The 20,300-nt window shown below is 45.0% G+C and overlaps 1 protein-coding gene across 4 annotated transcripts in view; it reads right to left on the reverse strand.

Moving 5' to 3' along the window:
• PLEKHM3 (pleckstrin homology domain containing M3) overlaps positions 1-20,300 on the reverse strand; it is a 122,505-nt gene that overhangs the window by 14,694 nt on the left and 87,511 nt on the right. For 3 of the 4 annotated variants that reach the window (XM_037397547.1, XM_037397546.1, XM_037397545.1), the window contains one exon: positions 9,380-16,033. In XM_037397547.1, coding sequence (XP_037253444.1) covers positions 15,856-16,033 — 178 coding nt within the window. In that variant the 3' untranslated portion in view covers positions 9,380-15,855. Of the gene's footprint in view, positions 1-8,444; positions 8,574-9,379; positions 16,034-20,300 lie in introns of those variants that run through there. The other variant, XR_005105757.1, reaches the window with a different exon arrangement.

Genomic DNA, 20,300 nt, shown 5'->3' on the forward strand with positions numbered 1-20,300 from the left:
CAATACACGTGTTTTCCTGAACCAGTACGTACCCAGGCCTTTCAGGAGACACCTCCTGAAACAACGTCCCCTCCCTGACCTTTCAGGCATTCTTGCTAAGACCAGGCACTTCAGATTCTCCATATCTGCTTCTGACATCCTTGAAGTGCTTGACACAGGGCTGGAGGAATATTTGGAGCTAAGCCTTAGTGAGTCATGTCATTCCCATTAAATGAACCAAATTATGTTGAAGTACAGATTTAAATCCCTGCCTTATCAACATTTATTGGATACAAGTAAAAAGGGACAGAAACAGATGAAAAGGCAATTAGCACTAGCTGGAACTATACATGTTTTGATTACTTCCTTCTGCAAGTCATTCACGGGGTAACGTAATACACAGGTCAAAGTGATTTTGGAAAGGATGTCGCTAACAACGTTCACATTTAGGCATTAGTTAGATGTGAAAAATTAATACATGCAAGTGACCCACAGAGCTCAATCTTAAACGGCAACAGCTTTAGCAGGGACTAGTGTTACAGAATTGGAGCACATCAAGAGATTTGCTGGGCAAAAGAAGGAATTCATTCTCTAAATCCTGTAGCTCACTACCATGTGCAGCACCATGCAGCACACGATGTTACCCTGCTTGGGATTCACCCTGGGGATGCAAGAAAGTGCTCCGAAGTATTTTCAATCCTTCCACAAGTGCTAGCACAGGGTTGTCAAAAGTCTTTGATGACCAGGTTGTGCAGTCCTCTTACAGGCTTTTTTTACCAAACTGACACAATCAAATAGATTTTATATAAGCAACAAGCTGACAAAAAAGGCAGCATAACCACTGCAAAGATGGGGTTCACACAGGCCACCACCTTCCTTACGGCATGAAAATGGTGGAGTAGCTTGGTTCAGCTTTTTGCTTAGAGAAGTCTGTTCAGCTGCAGCAGAATTCACTATGTATTTCCCTTATGCTGATGAAATTAACCATTCCGCTATTTGGGACAAGGGAGCGGCTGAGCCCTTCTCCATGCCTCCCACAGGCTGGCACTGCCAGACCCCCAGCTGTTACTCTGTCACGAGGCAGGCAGGACCCCACTGGGTGCACTCAGAGAAACTGCTGTGCAAGTTTCCACCACGCGACATCATTATTTGCCTCTCACTGTGCTAGGTGCTGAATGTACCTGCTGTACAAAGAGCTCTTGGGCCCAGCAGCCAAGGAACCCCAAAAATGGGAGAAAGGACAGGCAACTCTCCATGCTTTTGCAGTTCTGTGACTCGCCCTTCTGGCCACACAGAGCTGGGAAATCAACCCTTCCCTCCTGAGCTGGAAAAAGACTATTCTGGCTCCTGCTGCAGATGCTGCTCTCTGTTTCCGTTCCACTAGAGCACATTAGGCTGACAACCCCCGGCACTACGCTGCAGGGATGCGATGCTGTGTGGCCGTCACTCAGGGCCAGACTGATTGTCCCGGGGACAAAATCTGTTGCTGGTAGAGGGGCTGTCTGGAGGGGCACGGGCCGACCCCTTACCTGGGCCAGCCAGGCTGCATCCCGACAGGACTAAACATTCCTCTTTGGGGGAGGAAGGGAGAGGGCAAGGTGAGAACAGAGCATAATCCTTTCAGCTGAGGCTCTGCCAGGGATGTTGCTAATTAGTAGAGAGAGGATGTGTTGTGGCTGGTGAGAGACAGACACGTTCTGTGTTGTGAGACAGCGCCTTCAACTAGCTCTATCTGTGAGACACGTACGCCGTGAGCTCCCTGATGGTGTTTGCATTGTGGGAGCCATCCCAGCAACGCCAGCCAAGCCCTTGATGCCCGCTGTGCTGCCCTCAGCCTCGTGTGAAACCCGTGATGGGATTCTGGACAGACCAAAAGTCTTGGTTGTGAATCTTATTGTCGCTGTTCTAATACAATCAAATGTATTTTATATAGATATACAGAGCAGCTGTGGCTTCCAGGTAGTGGAAAAAGACTGGTACTGGAGCAGCAACTGCATTTCCTAAGCTTGCCCGTGTATCTTAGAGGAACTCTCTGCTGCACCTGTAGCTAACAGAGGAAATGAGAAGGTATTTTCAGTCTCTAGCAGAAGAGAGACGGTGGTTCAGAACCGTATGTGTGTGTGTGCATGCGCGTGTATCGCTTTCATGTTTGCAAACGTTTCCAGCAGAGACTACTAAATTTGATCAGTTGGTGTCTGGTCTGATTTGTACTGAGCTGAATCCACAAGAGCCCAGTCTAAGTTTGTGGCGTTGTGTGTGGTTGTGCTTGAGATCAGCACCTGTTCCAGCACCCCTGTATCCAAGGATAGCTGAAATGCACATCCATTAGCTGAGAAGAGCCAGCAAACTAACCACCAGGCCCTGCAGCTTTCTTCCACAGATTTTAATTAGATTCCCTGACAACGTAAAAGGAATGATTCATAATTTTGTGTCTCTGTGTACTTTCCATTTGGGCTAAGACGCCCTGAATTTCTCCTCATTACTTAAGCACATTTATGTGACGTCAAACCTGCCTTATGGACCTTTTAACGTGGCATATTCCTGAGACACAGCTAACTCTGCTGGGCACAGGAGCTCCTTACTAAACCTAGTACGAGCAGTTCAGGAGCTGAGCTGAGCCTGATAACAGCAACAAGCTGAGCTCCACAGAAGTAGAGATTAAATGTACTCTGCTGCACACTCATGCAACTACCCAAGACAAGCCCCAGCGGTGCTGGGCCAAAACGTGCTTTAAGAAACTCTGTACGTACCAATGAAGGCCTTAGCATGACTGACAGCTGGCACAGAAATGAGGGCAAAGGGGTGGATGCAAGTGCTCTTTGCGCTGTGCAGTCTTTCGTGGAGAAGCAAGGGCAAGGTTTGGTCTTCAGCCTGAGCAGATTCCTCACAGCTTCTAATCTGACAAAGCTGCTATCAGGCTTCTCCCTAAACAGATCATTAAAACCTGTACAGTTGATTGTGTTATGAGCAAAGAGGGGAACAACGGAAGCAGAAGGGAACCACAGCAGTGACCCCCAAGGCTCTGCCGGGGGAAGAGGGACAGGCCATGGGCAAATGCAGCCTAGCCGTGAGGCAAACCGTGCCGGGCTGCCAAAAGGGACCGGGCTGCTTTACAGGTCCTTGGCACAGGTACAGTGCTGGCCCCAAAACCATACCCCTGTGCCCTGCTCTGGCTGCAAAGTACCTCCTGTAATCGGCTACAAGCTTTAGAGAATGAAATCCAATTTACCTGCCACAAAAAGAGCTAGATGAGGCCTCCCCGGAGCGTGGTGGGTAGCAGAGGGCTGCTAATTCCCACCCCGGAGCTGCTCCCCTCCCGGCCAGAGACGGAGGGAAGGGGGAAGGGGCAGCGGTGGCAGCAAGTGCAGGAACAATTCACTGGCGAGCCACCGCGCTCTTTGCAGTTTGCCCACTAATTACTATTAAGCCCTGGTTCCTTTTTGTGTTCCAAGGGGCGTCTTCAATGTGGCACTGCTTCTTGGGCCTTTCATGCGGCTGGGCTAACCCCTGAATAGCAGGCTTCACCCCCTCCTCCTCTTGCTGCCTCTCTCTCCCCCCCTCCCTTTTTCTTTCCCCCTTTTGCTTTTCTGATAGTATTTTCTGTCCATGTTGTGTAAGGCCCTAAATGAATCTTGACTGCCCCTACAGCCGACTGGAGATGCACAAAAGCAGCCCATTCCAGTGGCCACAGCGCCATTGTGTGCCCTAACAATGCACTAATTGGCAGTGACAATTGTGCGGCTGGGGAGGAAGAGGGGGCTGTGGGGGGGACATGGGTCTTTTCCAATCAGCAAGGCAGGTCAATAAAAAGAAGCGCAGTGCGAGAAGCAAGAAACACACTCTGCTCCACATCTCTTCTGCACGCAAGCCCCTGCCAGTCCCTAGCGATCTGCTCCAAGGTCCCCCACAAATTCCTACACAGAAGGGTAAAGTGAATAGTTTTAACGGCTGGCTATGCAGAGCAAGAGATGTGCAAACTGAAAGGATCATCTCAATCTCCCAAGCTGTCTCACCATCCCAGAGGCTGAAGAGCTCATGTGATGAGGACACCACTGAGATTTCATGGGAAAAGATCACACACAAAGCCCAAGGGGATGCTGGTGCTGTGGCACTCTGCTCTGGGTACAGATGCAAGAGAAAGTGCTCACCTCTTATTGAACTGAGCTTAAAATACCCTTTTTCTGCACAAGGATAGTGGGGCGCAAGGACAGGGTATCCTACAGTGGCGGTCCTGTGGAGTAGGAGCCTGCGGTGCTGTTGGGAGTAGGGGAACACACTGGGCCACATCTCCAGCACCAGCTGAGCGGAGGACTGGAGGACTGAAAGGGACAACAGATGACATGGGAATGAGGCTGTTTATTGCCACTGTGACACCTCCCAGGACTCAGAGGGAGGGACCAACCCAGTCTCACACATGGGCTGGAGTGAGCTCATGCACTGTGAGGGCTGCCCCAGTGTGAAGTTACCCCTGGAGTTTAGAGGCTGATGTATCTGACAAGTGAGGGACAGATTTCAGCTCTACTCATCAGCTTTTAAGATCCAGTCTGGGACAGGAAACGGCATAGGCAATGCTTCTGGGAAGGAAGTATGGAAGGCTCATCCAGTTGCCTAGGCTCAAAATTATTTCAGACAGCTGAGAGACATGGAATCAAACGCTGAAGCGCTCAACACCTACCCACCTGTTTTCCAAACAGCCCATATCAGCTCCCGCAGAGAACAGCGAAGACCAGCAGGTGTGGAGCACTTGGTTCCTGACACGAAAAGCAAAGCAAGCCAGGCTGGCAGCAACGCTTGGATTTATGAAGGGCTCTGAAATGTCTCTTCTCCACAGAGATGCTTCTTTTTTTTTGAAGCTGGCTGATTTCTGAGCAGCATTGTCCAGAGCAGGGTCAGGAAGCAGGCAACTCTCTATCCATGGCAGGACCGCTGTGGGACTGCTACGGTGGGGAATACTTCTGCTAAATGCTTTGATGGAAAATAATTACCTCCTGCGTCTGGAAAGAAGCAGGAAAACACCCTCCCATGCAGTGTCATCTAACCAGGGAACAACTACATAGGAATCACCTCTAGTGGAAGAGCAATACCTCTCTGCAGCAAGACTAGCAGGTCCCATGTATCGGCTTGGCTTGGAGAAGAAATCTTGCCATAACCTCATGAAGACCAGAGACAATGAGCATGGAGGACAAACTGAGGACAAAGGAGCCACAGAGCCATGGACAGGCAGGCACTGTGCCTGGATCTAAACTCCCTGGTGCTCTGACTGATTGGGACTGGCATTTCAGTTTCGTCCACTACATATAAACACTGAGCTCAGCTGCAAAGTCTGGTCCTGCAGCCAAAATGTTGAGGGGAAGCCTACTGTGAGCCCAGTGTGAGAAGTGAAGCTGCAACAGCCTAGAGCTGAAAGTGTGCCGAGCCCAGGGTACACTGTGCAGAAACCCTGGGACACTGGGCTCTTGCTCTTTTCACCTCACGACCACCCTGAGCCCAGAATTTTTCTTAATGTCTTCTCTCAACTTTTATGGGCCCTTGTCAGCATTTCTATGAAACACCAGAGGACAATACAGTTCAGATATATCCCTGCTCCCTGGGAGGAACCCTCATCTCTCTGCTGACTGCAAGGTGGACTTGTCATCTGTGTTAGGCTCCTAAAGTTTGGTGGTGGCAATATCTCCCCCAAGACAAAATCACTAGTTACCTACTCTAAACATAGTAAACGTGCTGCTTCTGCTTGCCCTCCCCTAGCAGGCCTCCACACAGCTCCTGCTGACAGCTATGGAAACATTCCCATGGATTACCAGGGGTGCTGGAGGAGGGCCTTATATAGTGAGACTTCTCTGCCTCCCCTTTGCCCTAAGCCCTTCACAGAAGTACTTTATTGTTTTATGACAGTACAGTTACACTTGACATAAATCTCTAAGCACAGCTAACAATGTCAATACTGTGTAAATACCTACAGTAGAGACCCACATTTTATTATGCCTTCGCCCTCTTTTACCTGTTATCACCCAGGGTTAAGTCTGCGCTAGATGCACACGCATTTTACAAGGAATCGGCCGATCTTACACACTGCTACAGCTCATGTCTCTAAACACTGAGAGCCCAGCTCTGGTTCTTTCACAAACTGCAGCTTCCATTGGAGTTAGCTGAGCTTGAACCTGCTTGAAGGATCGATCACGCTGTCTGTTAAATCAGAGACGAGCACTCTTCAGAAGTGCAGAGTCCAAGCCAGAACAGGACGTTTTGCAATGTGTACACAACAAACAACATCCACCAGTGTCACAAGCAATTGTGTCTGAAGACAGAATGGTGCTGGGTCTGTTTTTCCACTCTAACCTTGGTCCTGTGTGAGTCTGTACCCCCTGCTCTCAGAAATCAGGATTACTTGCAAGGCAAGACACCAAGTCAGTGGAGAGCCACTAGACACTCATCATGTTTCATGACTTAGTTGTTGCACTTTAGGTACCTGCCTGCAGCATCAGTCACAAATGAGATTAATTTATAATCTTTAGTGCTAGGAAAGTACTTTGGACTGAGCTGCTCCATGCACACTGATTACTCTATTGCTTTCTTACGCAGACTCAGTGACTTCATTTTCTTCTTTTTAAACAATACTTAACTTTGCTAACATTTCCTTCTTATTCCCTGCTAAATACACTATATTGTACCTACATGATAAACACCTGGAAACTTTCAAGTCAATGAAAGTTCAGGCCTTAACACCAGCTCTTATCTGACTTCTCTGCTTTCCAGATGAGCCTCACAACTTCATTTTTAATATCTGAGGCTAATGCCTTGAGCTCAATTACAGAAAATCAAAAGTCACTTACTATAAACGGCAGACTGACTTCTGAGCAAGTTTACAGCCTCAATGCCAATTTGTCTATGCTGAAAACGGTTGGAATTTACTCCTGCCTGCCTTGGAGGCTTTGTCTGGTTTTACTTGTGACACCTGATTATCTGAGATGCTTTTCACCACCTTCTCATAGTGGTAATAATCAGGCCTCTAGATGGGACCACTAGTTGGGAGAGTATTTAGTTAAACAAGAACTATTTCAAAAAGACAGTCCAGAGCTATGTATACACACTCCCAGAATATTTTTGTTTGCCCTCAGCATGCCTTTCACTGAAAAAGTATGGTAAGCCTCAGACCTGGAAGGTCCCTCTCTGTCCCTAAGGAAAGGAGGAGGAAGCTAGCTTCAATTGAGTTAATCTATTACTGTAGCGTAATTGGGATTGTATCATACATGTTATGGAAAAGTCGAAAGAAAAAAAAAATTACTTCCTTCAGCCAGCCTAGAGAATAGTTCTGGACAAGGAGCTTGTACCATTTCATTTATTTTAGACAGTGTCCTCAGGACTTCACAAGCTTGAGGACACTGTCACTTATTCCCAGAAGAAGAGCTGCATTCCAGTTCTGCCACCTTTTAGAAAACCGGCCACCTCCCCATATTAAAGCAAAGTTAATTTTGGTCTAAGAGCTAGAAAGGTAACTTTTTAAAAAGGAACTGTCCTGACCTTTTAAGAGAAGTGCTGGAGCTTGTCTTAGCAGGCTTAGGCAACATGAACCATAATACCACTCATGGGACTTGGCCATAGGCGGTGATCAGCTCTTCTGGCTCAATGTATTGTAAGGCATTTAACATGCAACAAGAAAATGTTAAGTACAAAATCCAACAGACTGGCTGTTGGACCTAAGGGGTTATAAGATTTGCCCATGATCTAATATCCCCAAACACATAAGCTTATATGGTTATAAAACACTGTTTTGCCCCACCAGCATGAGGAGTATCAACCATGAAGAGCACAAGGTGGCCAGTCTGTGTCCCTTGCTCAGCATCAGAAATGAATGCCACTTTGCCACTGTTTCCCAAGGGACCTGGAGGGGACAATGCAATTCATGGTCTGACTGGTATTTTCTGTGGCCTGCTGCGTGAAAAGCTAGCTAATAAATTAACAGAAATGGTTAACATAACCCAAAAAGCATGGCTTTTGGGGGTGCATGTGCAGGAGAACAGAGCTGCCAATGAAAGGTTTTATTGGCAGAGCTACACCTCACTGGAGGGTACAGCTTTCACGTAATGACAATGTACAACAGGGAGAAAAATCCCACCACTTTAGTTCCTGACTGGAACCAAAAGAAATACTGCTTGAGACTCCAGCCCCAAGCTGCCCATGACAGCTACTGGAGGATGTCCTTTCAGCAGCTCATTTCAGTGAGGGTTCATACACTGTAACAGAGCACAGCAGGGAGGCTGGGAAGGGGCAAGGAGGAGAGAAGAGGTTGTAAATACAGCCACCAGAGGACAGAAAAAATCCCAACCAAAGTGCTCCTCCCAGGGCTCCCTAGGCCCCACGGTCTCTGCTCTGTGCCGATGCTTTTTCCCACCATCTCTAACAGGGTGAAGTGAGGATGGGATGTGGCAGTGAAAGGGGGAGGACCTGTCATAACAGAATTTGCTCACCTTGTAAAGCAAATAAGAAGGAAGAGAAGGTCTTGCACGTGGTTTTCTTGTGCAGCTTGTGTGGTCCCTGTCATATATTAACTCCTTGCTTGTAGCTGATTTCATCACAGGGATGAAGTCCAAAGGTTCCTGCAGGAGAGAGGATTGACATTCCTGGTGGACTTCTGGTCTTTCTGAGGAGGGGCAAGACAGTGAGGAAAGGCATGTGTCTTTCTCCTTGAAGGCCACAAGAGCATGGGGCTAGGTGTGGATTTCTCTGGGGGCCCTCAAGCCGGGGGTTTAGGTCCATGAGCTCCACCACAGCTCAGCACTGTGATCCTTACAGTCACCAAATCCACAGCTCCCTGGAGCTGTGGAAGCTCCTCAGCTGGTGCACTGGAAGAAGCAGCCCAGAAGAGCAGGAATCATGCCTGCTCAACACCCGCTAGTCAGACAGCCCTTACAACATGGGCAAACCCCTGCCCTTCCAGCCCTTCAGTGGTCCCTTCAGTCCAGCTGGGAGATGCCTCCCTTACTTGGGATTCCAGGCCTTGAGCTTGGACCCTTCTGGCAGAGGTCCATGTGACAGCCACGCAGTGGGGAGCTGCCTCCCTGTGCCTCCCGTGTGCCTCCCAGGAGCCCTGTATCCAGAGGTGCCCAACAACAACAGCTCCCAGTAAGCTCCCCTGGAAGCTGTTGGGGGTCAGCACCATTAAAAATTCAGGTATCCGTGGCTTTCAAGAAACACAAGAGATTTAACTGGGAATCCAAACCCACAAAGCTTGATGCAGTCACTAACCGTATTTCCAAAGACCTCCCAGCTCAGACTCAGGAACTGTAAATATCATAATTTGCTTGGATTTGGAAGACTTTCACCAGCAGGAAACTAGCACTCTTTCAAAGCTTGTCCTACCCGTGGTGCAGTACCCACCAGAAGGCAAATCAAAAAGGACGAGTAACATTTTTTTAGTGTTTATTGAGAGTTGCCTTTATACACGAGGGAGGGACTGGTGCACTAATGCCATCACAAGTGAACCCAAATAAACCCCGCTCAAGTGTCGACAAGCAATTCAACTCACTGAATTTAAATTATAGCATTATTACACATCAATAATAAATTAAGGCTATTGCCTAGTAGTTGCAGATAATTTAAAAAAATCCTTGTCAAGAGTAAAAAACCAACCAAACAATGTAAACACAAGAACAATGAAACACACATAATGATGTTGCCAATAGGTTAATAGTGGCACCACACGTAATGGTTTTCCAAAAACTCAGGGTGCGCTGCCAGTGATGCTAAATCCATCACAAATGCTGCAGGTGAGCTGGTGCTCTGGCAGGAAGGAACGCCCAGGCTGCCAGGGCCAGCACCAGCCACTGCGCTCTGCTGCCCGTGCCCGGCTTCTACCTGCCTTGGCTGAACTAAAGTTGATTTGGAAGCTGCCTTTATCACTTAAAACTCTTCAAAGACATGTTTTGCTCATTAGTTCTTACTCTTGCTTAGCTCAAGTATAGAAGGGACTGTATAAGCTAACCAGATGTCACACGTGTCAATGCCATTAAAAATCAGGCCCAAAGTACACTTCAGTTTAAGTAAGATCAACTTTGTAGACAAGTGCATCAGCAAAATGTAACGATTTCTTTTTCCACCAAAACAACGCTGTGTATTCAAGGATTTATACTGGTTTAACATGTGCGTTAGACACAAATAAATAAATGAGCCGCTGACATTTGTGCAATTAGATGAGGCCTAATAGACTTTGCTCCTAGAGAGCTGACAGCTTTCCAGGCCTGGACTTCTCGGATGCTGCCCACAAGTGGCATCTCTGTGACTGGGATTAGCAGCCACCCTAAGGAATTTGGACGAAGTTGGCATTTTAAGATATGACCCAAGCCAGTGTGTGCACACCAGGGTTTTCAAATAAAGGAGGACTTTGCACATTACCATCCGGGCTGTCTCCTCACAACACTGCTAAAATGCAGCAACAGCACTGCCATGTCAAATGGGATCCTGCTACTGGTGTCAAACGTGGACTTAAAAGATCACAGTCAGTATGGACACGTGTTCAGGGCTGATACATACTGGAAGAGTTAGCCACATACTTTAGCAAATAATGCTAAAATTTAAGTAGGTTAACCCTCTCTCCAAGGTGAGGCTGACCAGACGCTCACTAGGTTAACCTTCAGGGAACCAGGCTGCATCAAAATGAAGCTTTGAGGAAATGCCCTTACTCCCCAGCGCTGGACCCCGCTGTGCATGCGGGTAGGGGGTGCCTATGGGAGGCCCTTGCCATGCGGCGTGGTCTGGGCCAGCGGTCCCAGAAGGAGCACAATTGCATGTGACCCAACCCTATTTTAATGCCTAGTGCTTGCCATTATTGCATATGCGCAGGTCCTGAAGGTCTCACATAAGCACCATCACATTTCTGGCTGAAAAGAAGCCCAGCTAGTCTCCAAAATATAGGTAATAAAACCCAACACAATCTCCATGCCACCCTTTCTCATATTTCCCTCTCAAAGCATAGACAGTAAACACATTTTATGGTCACCCCTCTTAGCAAGACAGAAACTCCACGAGCAAGGGTTTCGAGCTCCAATGCCAAACACACTGCATCACGGCAGAGCATTCCTGACAAAATACTTCACTTTTGAAAATTTAAGGCACCAAATTGAGCAAAAGTGAGGGGTTTCGATGTCGCTTGGTGTCTTCAGAGCTGGTACATGCAGCCTGTAGAGCTCACTTCATGAAGGGAGAACAAGCAAACCAATTTACTCAGCTGCCTCTGCAAAAGAGCATGCGCAGCCACAGGAGAGTTTCAGTTCAAGCCTACAAGTTAATCGAACAGCAGATTCAATCAGGAAATCCAAACCAGGAAGATAGACACTAATATACAGTACTGTAAGGCACTCCTACTGGGAAGGGAAAACTGGAGGGCAAATTGCAAAGGAGAGAATGATCAGACTCGACTGGTTCAAAAGCAACACCATGAGCTATGAAGCTCAAAGTCCAGCTGTAGGCTCAGCACTGTGAGCAAAGACAGGGAAGGGGCAGTGAGAGAGAGAGGGTGGACTGGCTTGCAGCAGGAAAATAGAGAGAAGATTATGGTGATTACTCAATTACATTTCTTTTCTACAGACCAACAGTCAGTTGCAATCCAGGCCGTGACCTTGGGAAGCCTGGGAAACTCAGTGGCTTCTGCTGCTACAGGGAAAAAGCATAATACAAGTGTGCAGCTTCCCCACTTCATTGTTTAATAAATATCCCCTGCTTTTTTTTTTTTTTTTTTTAAAGTCTTCAGGACGTTATCATCAATCCATTATAATACACACAGTATCCTGATATTAAGAGAAGCTTTGACAAGAGGAGCCCTAGAGGTACCCTGATGATTTACTCCTAACAGGGCCACGAGAGCTTGTGGAGTATTATAAAAAACCAGTTCCTCACCAAAAAGTACCTTCTCCCACTTACCTAGGAAAGCCTCACACCTGCCAATTCCTATCATCCCAGCAATGAGCTCATATTGGTATGTGCCAGCCACAATGTTGTGTCACATCACAAACCCATCATTTTTTATCACCTAAGACAGGCCCAAAAAAGCAATAAAAAGATTTCTACGTAAGAGAGCCAAATTCCTCTTTTATAGGTTGGTAATATAAAAAAGAAGTGCAATTTCCATCCCCTAGGTAGGTCTTTCTTCCCATTAAAGGAAAGCTACAGGGTCATGGTAAAGAGGAAAAGAGACTTGAATAAGGATCGCTACAGTGTCCTAGATTAAAACAATATGTATCTAACTAAACTGAGATGAGACATTTCTAAGTAGTTGTAGAGTTAGGCTATAGTCCATTGCGGTGAAGTACCCTACTTCTACACCGATTACAAGTTCTGTACAAGCAAAAGCAGTACCTGGATGTACAGATCAATCCCTCCCCCATCAGCTATGAAAGCACCTCCTCTGTGAAGGAGACAAACAGCACATTTTATTCCTGATGCACAATTAAAAGCTGTTGTTAAAATTTATTGCATGTGTGGGTAGGACAAGATGTAACTTCACCTGGGGATGGGGGGTGGAGAGAGCTGTGCAATCCGGAAAGACCGCAGGTACTTTGCCAGCCGATGCCCACCCAGAAGTCTGCAGAGCAGAGCCATGTGCAGGCTATGGGCTGCAGGTTGGGAAAAGAATCTAAATGGGGACCAGCATACAGCACTGTCAGTACAGCAGAGGCAACCACCCAGGGGTACGGCGCTGTCTGACACCCATACCGTCTCTACAGGACCCCAGACTGAGTCCCCTTCTGGCAGATGGCTCTTGCAGGAAAACTGTCCTGTTAGACTTGGGTCTTCTGAGCTAGTAATGTGAGCAGTAGTTTCAGTTTACTCTTTTGCCTTGCAGTCCTGAAAAATGAATAGGGCTTGTTCCTACTGCATCGGCACCTTCTGAGGCCAGGCTCAAGCCTTTCATTATGCTTACGAAAGGCAGCAACAGAAGACTTTATCTTAACTGTTCATACAGAGTAACTTTTTTTGAACAGGAGCTAGGCATCCCTGAGAGGAAAGCATCTTCCACATCACAGTCTGCTCCTATAGCTACTGTGAAAAGCTGTATTACTTTTCCAAAGTAGAAATGAACATGTATCCATTTTAGAAACTGGCTTTTTTACCACAACATTGGATTTTAAAGAAGTGAGTTTGACCTGTATTGTACAGCATTCTTTTACATAAAGCTTTGGGTGCTGCCAGTATATTGTAACAACACCCTTCTGCTCTTTGCCGTTAGTAATGGTAGTGGTTCCAGACCCATGACTAATGATTCCAGTAGTTTTACTGACATCATACTCTTTTTTTTTTTTTTCTTCTTTTTTTTCTTTTCCCCCTCTCCTCTCCATCAGCAAAGAAACTGCTCTGTAATACCTGCACAAACCCAGAGTAACTCCAATGCTGTCTATGTTGTTATTCCAGAATCAGCTAGGATATCTAACTACCCACACACGACTGGTACTTCGGAGATCAGGACATCTGTCAAAGTCGTAGTTTGCAATGTCTAAACCTTGATTCCCTGACTCCGTAGGGTTTTTGACAGTGCACATAAGCAGCGTTCTCTAAACTGAGCTGGACATGACCAGCATTGTAAGGGATCTTAAACACCAGAGCATGATGATATGAAGAACACCGCCCTTTTTTCTTTAATGGTCTACCATTATGTCTAGATCTAAGTTAAAATAGTACCTGCTAGATTCTGACAGTTTCAGAACTACTGGCTTTGCCACAGGACTAGTAGTAATGCATGCTGAAAACCCCAGGAGCATACTGTTTATTCAGCCAGTACCACTGCAGTTCCTGTTTGCATGACTAATTCCACAATACTTCCCTAGTGTTTGCATTGTGAACATGCAGGGAATTCTTCACGTGGGAATGGACTTGCAAGGAACATCACATCTTTAAGGATGATAGCCAAAAGCAACGCTTTTCACATGAGGAATAGTGAGCTGAGACAGACACTGCCATGTAGGGGAAGTGACAAAGGTGCATGATTCACTAGGTTTATTAAATATGGGAATCCCTATACTACTTTGCCAAGAACATGGAAAAACCCTCACTTCCTTCCAAAGAATCCCACTGAGAGAAGGACTTCTGGAAAAGAAAGGCACTGGTTGTCTAATGTATACAGATATAAACATGCTTTTATATAAATATGTATAGAGAGAGACAGTAGTCGCACTCAAAATCAAGAAAGCTCAGATTAAGCTACTTTCCTTGACTGGAAGCTAGGAAAGGTAACCACTTACACTCCAGTACAAGGCAATTCATTGTAGCATTCTACCTTTTAACATAAGCATGACGTATTCCTGTTCTTTTATTTAAAATACTTCAGCAATTAGTGAGGCGCTTCAATGACCAAGACTGCTTTCTGCCTTGAATACAACAGCCTGCAGATTATATAGGAAGCAAAGATCAGTATTTTGCATTTTCATAAACCTATGTGAGAGGAGAGGAAAAATACACATGCAACTGGCTTTTTTCTCCTGAAACAATATTTGCTTTCTGTACATAGGTGTATGTGTGTGTCTGTGTGTATATATATGTGAACACTTTCATATCTATGTAGTACACATATTACTGCAGGGTCTGGAGAAAAGAGTTAAGAATGTGGGCTGGAGGGACAATCTCTAAGTGCTTACCGGAGACGAAGCCAAAATGAATTAAACACACCGCCAGTGATGACACATCTCCCCAGTTAAATCCATCATGTACTCCCCTTTCACAATATATGTAATTCACCATGTTTAATACTTCCCTGTGTTCCAGGTGTGTGGAGCAGAATCATATCTCGAGGAACTTCGCTCTCCACCATGGAAGTCACTACAGAAGTATAAAATCCCTTAGTGCTCGCAGAGAACACAGGACACAAGTTGCAGATGAACACAGCAGACTAGTGTTTCACAGTTTTGGAGGCATTTTCTCACCAACGTGGGCAAGACCACTTTCCTGGCTATCAGTCTAACAGGTTCAGGTTAGAGAAACATTTAAAGTAAACTTCATGAAATAAAAACAAAACCAATGTGGACACTTAAAATGTCTTAAAACACGAGACTAGCAGGAAGTCAGAAAACAACATGTTACTGGAGATGAGGATGTGGCCTCACACAGGTCGAGAATAACCAGTGTAAAACTCAGCGGACTTCAGTGACAGAGCTTAACCGATATACCCAGCCTGAACATAAACAGTAGCAAGTCCCCTGCTTATCTGCATATGGAATAATTCACTGGGGTGGTTATAAATATATAAACAGAGCTGAAACATTATTCTGCATCTTATGTTTGCAAGCACCCCAAATAAGGTTTGATGGGAGATACTCTTCTTTCCTCAAGGAGAAGTGACAGGTAAATGCACTGATCCTTTAAAAACAGTTCTCTGGAAACACGAGGAAATGGAACCATGTGTTCACATCAGGAGCAGGTGGGTTTAAAATCATTCCTGCCCTGTTGGGTTCTGTGAAACACCTCACCAGAACCTCTGCCGAGGCTAATAATAAATAAATAATACACATAAATAAGTAGATGATTCATCAATTCTAAATGAACAACATAAAAAATAATGTGGTCAGGGCAGCAAGTGTTTACTGCCTTGATGAAAAATCTTCTCCAGAGGTGGAAAAGAAAAAGTTGGGTGCCTAATTAGCTAGACCTAAAGCATTTCAAGTAAACCACATTTTGTATGACAGCTAGAGGCTGGACTTCAACGCAAAATGCAGTTTAGCCATTGGTATTTCAAAGCCATCAAGGCTTTATGGCCACTTTGGCAGCTGCTATTCACAGATGAAGAAGGTCAGATAATATTTTGCAAAAAGACTTCTGCCTGGCTAAGCTGAGAAGCTGCTTGAACTGGCAGCTGGGAAAGGGATTCTCTTCAGACTGGCTACTGCCTTAAGAAATTCATGTGTTCTGATAAGACAACTCAAACATGTTGCAAGACTCTTCGAAGTTTTCATCCATATTCAGTCGCCTCCAGAAGGATTTCTGCTTCTTCTGCAATTCTTTACGGACACACCTGGGGCATGGCACAGCCTTCACTTTACACTCAGAGTGGAAGACAGCACCACAGCTTTCACACCTGCAAACACAAATTAGTGTCAAAATTGAATGACAAAATAGGACCAGAGCATGCAATGGACTTCACATGGATTGTGGGCAGTGGACATTCCTTCAGACAGTTCTGGTAGCTCAAAGAGCATTATGTTTCAAAAGAGTGGAGTTGCAAAAGACACCGTCTTGCCCACACCTCTGCTGGTTTAAAGCTGCTCAGGACCACAAAAGTTGACTTGCATCCATTTGCAGTTAGTTGCTGAGAATCTGGCCCAGCACTTCAGACAGAAATTTTTAGAAGGATTAACACTTATCTTCTTATTAACTAGTATTCAGGTCTATCACGGAATAGACATCAATTTTGTTTTATGAAAGACAAGTTTGCTGCTTTGGTTTGTAAATGAAGAGCAACAATATTCATTTCCATTAAGATATATTCCAGCGTCTGTAACAGCCAAGATATGACATTTTCCCGATTGAAGTTCCAGTGGTCAGCTGTTCTGGAAAGAGTAAAGTACAGTCCACTTCAACAGCAGGAGAAGAAGTCATTCCACAAAGCAAAATATGAACCAGAGGTATGCGATATTTTCTGCTCTGCGTCCTGTGGAAGATCAGACTAGATCAACACAATTACAGCTCCTGGCATTCAAAGCTGTGCTATTCTGTTCTCAAATGTGATATTATGACTTCAAAAAAATCAAATGCTCAAACAAGATGACTAGATTACTTTTGGGGCACTCTGAGGCAATGGATGTAATGTCACAGCAGATCAAGCCCCAGCAGTTCCAGATGGCTGTGGAGCAATGAAACATCTGGTGATCATGGAGCGGGCTACAACTAAACAGTTGGATATTCTCAGCCTTTCAACGCACGTAACTGTCTGTAATGATGAGTTAAGTCACTACAGCTTTGTAACCAGATGAAAAAAATAAAAAGGATGAAAGACGTGCAAAGTCTTAGATTCCAGTGGGATAATCAAATAATGAAAGCAACAAAACACCAAAATTTAAAGCAATTCTGTAATACAAATGAGGGGCATTGGTCACCCTAGTGATTCTGGGGGAAGTCTTGAAATGCCTTGCTTTTTGCCTTTTTTGCAGCTATTGTAGTCAAATGACTATATAAGAATCCAAGTACCCATTGTTATCATTAGTGGGGTTTTGTCTGTTTGCTTTAAGCTTTTTTTGTGTGGTTTTTTTTCCCTCTCGGAAACAAGATTCTTGTCCTCAAGACTGTGAAGAAAAATTGAAAACATGAAGAAATAAACCCCAAACACTGAGAAGCCCTAAGGCAAACTGTAGTACCTGGCATGCTGTCTGGCAGTACTGAGAGAAGTCCATAAGCTAACACAACCTGTTATATTAGGTTGCATCTGCATCTCACCCGTAACTTTTAAAATACTCCCGATCCTGTTCCTGGTGTAGCTGCACTTTAAGTTTTATGCAAAAGCCCAACCATGGTCTAGATTTTAGTAACTGCAGGGCTTTGAGAAGGCTATGCAGAATTTTAGAGGGACACATTTCTAGCTAGCATAAACTGGTAAAACTAAGTATAATGTTGTATATCTACTAACATCTATGCTCTCTTGCAATAAAACTTGATCATCATATTTTTAAGTCCCGCTAGTAAGTCTAAATCTGGTTTTGAATCAAGAAACTGGCTGACACAGATATTTATCATTTCTGTACTCAGAGTGTGTGTTATGGCCCTGATCCAGTGAAGCACATAAACACATGCTTAAGACTCATATCCCAGTGATTTCCTTGGGATTACTGATCTGCCTATAATTAAGTATGTGCTTACGTGCTTTGCTGGATTGGGATCTCCAAGAACAGACACACTAATGGATGAGGGAGAGAAAGAAAGGACAGCAATGTCTTTAAAACTTTACATCATTCTGAACTGACACTAATGGCGATTTTATCAAGCTAATTCTCCCTTGTTAGTCAGCAATTTGCAGTGCCCTGGACGCTGCTAGAGGGAATGATTGATGAGGAGTGTAATTTTGCGCTCTTGCACTGCCACTCCCTACACTCGCTCAATATTTCTCCACAGCGTGCATGGTGGTGACAAAACCTCTCAGAAATTGTTGCTGAAATTGATGGAGCAGGATGAGAGAGGAGCCAGCACACCTGCCTTCTCCAGTCAAAGGCCATCAGCACAGAAAAAAGTAAGATTGATGGTGTTTAAATTAATGTGGATTCATTTTTCAGAAATAAGCTTAGCAGCAGAATTAACAAAGTTTTCTCACACTGCTCAGAACAAAAAGAGCAAGAAGAAACGTCTGTGCTGTTAATTATAAGAGCTGGTGCAACAGCTGAAGCTCTGACCAGGACCCCACGCTGTCGGGCACTAACCAGAGGCAGCACGAACAGCCAGCTCCAGGTCTCACAGTGCACTGAACTGGCAGCCACTGTGACCACTGCCAGTCCATTCTGGTGCCACCACCTCTGCCTGCCTGCCACTCTGAAGACCTATTTTCTGCCTTCTCCAGTGAAGGCTGATATACTTCTCAGCCCCATCTGCAGGGTGCAGATGACAACAAAACACAGCCTGGAAGAACAGTGCTCCAAGCTGGAGAACAAAGCTGCCTCTTGCTCCCCATAAGGACAGATAGAGAGGATACCTGTGTCAGCCTTCACCACATGCTTGCAACCCTCATTGCTAAAGAAACTCAGTCACCAGCCCAGGGGAGCAATGCTGATTTTGCTCTGCCTTTGTGCAAGTGGTAAGTTACTCCCTTTGAAGTGATGGAGCTATACTACTCCAAGCCTTCTACAGCTTTGCTTTTCATCATGTCAAACACAGTCATTCTTAACAGACCCTGGAAATGTCAACTGGTTGACCATTCTTAATGTCACTGCAAGAAATTTTCCATTATATTTAGAATGTTACCAGAGATGTGATACCAAAAACCCCACCAAAATCATATTCCTTCATGGAATATTATGAACAGACTGCTGTGTATTTAATCCTGACATGTAATTTTATCTCCATATGTGAGTTTCACAGTTTTTCTTTACTATTGTTTTCAAGCCTCAGTATTCCAAACTGCTTTTATTTCTCTGGAGAAAAAATACATTTCACGGGTCTAAAAAAGGTCCATGTAATAGTTCACTACACTCGGCTATCTTTTCCTTAACCCTTGTTGTTGTCATAGGTAATTCACAGTTCAGGTACTATATCTGAATTCTGACTTCTTCTTTGGTTAGAGGCCAAAAAGTCCCTGCATCTTTTGTGAGACTTCTATACACCACTGATAATAAGCTGATGAGCCCACAGCCATTCAGGCCTTTCATGTTTCCTTCTTTAATGAATAACATTGCGATACTGCACATTAACAGCATCTTGCTATTTTTCAAACATTATTTGAAGAATTGGTGAACATTGCATGTTGTTTTCACACAGACTTTCAGCCTTCTAAGAAGGCATCTGAAATAGCTTCCTCTCCGGTTCAGTGTTTTCTCCCTTTTTTTCTTTCCTGATTAACTCTATTTCTGTTGAGACTATAGGGAGTGTTTTAAGGATGTTTTACTTGTTTGAACACCAGAGTAACAAAAATGCAGAGAATTATTCAATTCTCTGAATAATTTCTATTACACTGGAAAGTGCAAGAAAGGGCAAAGCTCTCCACAGCCAGCCAGGCACTACAATGTTCTTATTATTACTAGTTACAAAAGAAAAGCCTGTCTACATTAAAAGCATAAAAATCATTCCTTGTATGCTGAGGAAGTGCCGATGTTAGTGTCTCCCATTAAGTCTGAGCATTTGAAACACATACATACCAGCATTCGGTAAATTGTAAATTCTGGCAAATTCTTTTTCATGCTTCCCAAGTGTATTTCACAGGCTTATGGCTCAAGTAATTCTAGATTCTGCACAACCAACTGACAACTTGTATTTCTCTTCTGTATTGCACCACCGTTTAGGTGCCACGGGTAAGAGCAGATGCCCAAAGAGAGGGTGTAACAACAAAGAGGCCTCAAAGACCTTCCACCTTAAGTAGACAAAATAAACCAGGGATGATCAACTGGTGGTCCAAGATGTCACCTAAAAGACAGTTTTATTTGTCTCCTAGGTACCTCACATGTTGACAGACTGACCAGCGTGACCATGTTGGGATGAAGCCACTGGGACTAGCAGGGTGTACTAGGACAGCTTCAGTACCACACACATGGGCTGTACCCAGCCAGCTTCCAAACACCAGGCAGGGAATCTAACAAGTCATGGTTATACTGTTTGTCCCCAAAATGAACAAGTGGTGGATGACAGGTATACCACCATTCCCACCTCAC

The sequence above is a fragment of the Falco rusticolus genome, chromosome 8 (assembly GCF_015220075.1).
Source record: "Falco rusticolus isolate bFalRus1 chromosome 8, bFalRus1.pri, whole genome shotgun sequence".
In the NCBI taxonomy this organism is placed as follows: domain Eukaryota; kingdom Metazoa; phylum Chordata; class Aves; order Falconiformes; family Falconidae; genus Falco; species Falco rusticolus.